Below are 2,598 nucleotides of genomic sequence, written 5' to 3' on the forward strand. Positions count from 1 at the left end.
GGTGTGTATTGTAAGCTTTTGTTTATGTTGTAAGCTTGTTGTTCTTTAAATAAAATAATTTGTTTTATCCCCTCTAAGTGTTTCAAACCCACCACAAGTGGTTTCTCCCACCAACAATTGACATGTGCTATTATTTGGTGCTTTCTTTGATACTTTAAGGTGCTTTAATGCTATTCTCTCTCTCTTTTGACTTTCTATAAGTTCATCTTTCTAAAAGAGGTTACCATTATTGTGAATTTTTTACAAGCCTAAAGCATCAAAGTTAGTCCTATTTCTTTGGAAAAACTACAACCAAAGCATTTTAGTTGGATTAGTGATAATGATGGGAATTAATATGTTTTAGCTACTACAACAACCACAACCACCACCACTACTCCACACACACATGCACAGCATAAACACTGCAGCGATATCAATGCTAATGAAATCACCTATATCCAGATGAAAGGAGGAAGGTAGATAGATCTCTTGATCATCTTATTTATGTTATTTTTTGTAGTTCAACTGATCTTCATGGAACTTGATGGGCCAAAAGGAAAGGGCTATGCCATCCAGGAGAATTTTCATTTTGCTTTTCAGGTTTGCCAAAAGATTGTTGTTAAATTCCTCTTAATTTGGTAACTCAAACAAAATTATCAAGAAGCCACATCATCCAAGAAAAGTGGTTCCTTCTGTTTTCAGCATTCTTATACAAGCAAAGTGCACAAGATATCACTACCAAAATAAAAGGAGATTGGGGATGAAAAATAAATGCCTTGCTTAATTTGTGCAAATATTGAAATCTTGTAATTTAACTTTGGGGAGGGAAGAGAGAGATTCAATTATAGTAGATCAACACTTGGTTTTCTGTAAAAATTGGTATTGTGTGAAGTTTAAAAGTTTGAATGTATGCATACCTCTTTGTTGTTAAAAATATTTAGTTCTGGAAACTAAAGTTTAAGTATAGGAGAAACAGATTCAAGATGGCAGAGTTGAGTAGAAAGATCAATAAATTTCATTAATTTCAAATGCCTAAATATATAGGGTTACATAGAACTTGGAATGGATTGAAACTCTCAACAAACTTGAGATATTATTGGAATTTAAAATAACAAACTGCTGCAAATCCTGAAGAATCAAAACAATAATATAAAATTCAAATAACATAACTGCACTTACCTCTATCTTACTCAAGGCATAATCTCATAATTCTAACATTTGTTTCCCAGTGCCAAAAATACAGTTAGAAGTGCGTTTCAGGTATTTTAATGTTGATCGAGTTATTTGTAGACTTCAACTTATTTTTTATCAAGTCTTTTGGTTGTGACTTCATAAATGCAGGAAATCACATGTTGCCATCAATGAATTCAGAGCGCAGAATAGCAGTCCCAAAAGAACTCATAGACAACAACAAGAAACAAAATCTGTTCAAGTGTTGCTGCTCTTAATCCAACATGGAGCCAATGGACTTAATCTCTTAGAAGCACAGCATGTTGTTCTAGTGGAGCCACTGCTCAATCCAGCAGCTGAGGCTCAAGCAGTCAGCCGGGTGCACCGAATTGGGCAGGAAAAGAGGACATTAGTCCATCGATTGATCGTATGCTCCCTTTCCTTTTTTTTTTTTTTTGTTAAACTAATTTTGGATGCTATACACTTGTGTCTTTTCTCTTTTGAACATTGCATATAGTAGACATGCATTTGAGATACATAACATGCATCTGTTAGAATTTCCTTCTATGATCTTATCAGGTTAAAGACACCGTGGAAGAGAGCATATATAAACTGAACAGAAGTAGAAGCACCAGTTCATTCATAAGTGGGAACACGAAGAATCAGGATCAGCCTGTGTTAACCCTTAAGGATGTTGAGTCCCTATTTGCAACAGTGCCGTCCACTGTACCAGAAAGCGATGGAAAGCCAAGATATCTGCCCCCGTCTGTGGCTGCTGCTCTTGCAGCTGAGAGGAGACTGAAGGAAAATACAGCAGGAATTTCAGTGTGATAATCATTCTTTTCTTTGAACACCGAACCTCGGAATGGAATTGCAGTGAAGCAATCTTCTGGCTATGTCACTTCCAACAGGTAGCTGTTGGTTCATCTCCAAAGGTGAGAGCATCTCCCCAGCCCGTCATAGATTGTCGATCTAACCAGTGGTTGCATGGTCGTCTATGATTTTTTTTTTCTGTACATATGAAAAATGCCATTTTTTAGCCCTCTGTCAGTTACAGAGAGTAATTTAACGAGGAATTCGTCGTAGATTAGCTCATTTAGCCATTATGTATACTCGCTGCGTAGGTTGAACAAAAATAACAGGACAAAGCTAAGAAAAGCTAGGTCCTCTTCTCCTTATAGTCTCCCTTTCCTTTCATGTCCAATGGCATATATTAGACACTCCATTCAATCTTTGCACCGTCTTTCTTTGTCTACATTTGTTCAAAGAACTGGATCGTCAATTTGTATAGAAACACGTCCCCATAATCTTCATTACAACCTAGGACTTTTCAAGATAGATTAAATGATGCTCTTAAAATGTGAAGAACTTGCCCCATAATCTTCATTACAGCTAGCTCTGTTTTGCAGTCTCCCATTCCAAAGTCTGTGCTGTCAACGCACTGATTTT

At 36.5% G+C, this 2,598-nt stretch overlaps 1 protein-coding gene across 1 annotated transcript; it reads left to right on the plus strand.

Annotated features, from left to right (window-relative positions):
* The first annotated feature begins 461 nt into the window (after nucleotides 1-461).
* Nucleotides 462-2,150, plus strand: LOC105107438 (uncharacterized ATP-dependent helicase C17A2.12-like). The gene is made up of 4 exons (XM_011001362.1): nucleotides 462-579; nucleotides 1,321-1,576; nucleotides 1,729-1,974; nucleotides 2,061-2,150. The coding sequence occupies exons 1-4, from the start codon at nucleotides 524-526 to the stop codon at nucleotides 2,148-2,150; spliced, it is 648 nt and encodes a 215-aa protein (XP_010999664.1). The 5' UTR covers nucleotides 462-523.
* The last annotated feature ends 448 nt before the right edge of the window (nucleotides 2,151-2,598 follow it).

The sequence above is a fragment of the Populus euphratica genome, unplaced genomic scaffold (genome assembly GCF_000495115.2).
Source record: "Populus euphratica unplaced genomic scaffold, PopEup_1.0 scaffold160.1, whole genome shotgun sequence".
NCBI classification, from domain to species: domain Eukaryota; kingdom Viridiplantae; phylum Streptophyta; class Magnoliopsida; order Malpighiales; family Salicaceae; genus Populus; species Populus euphratica.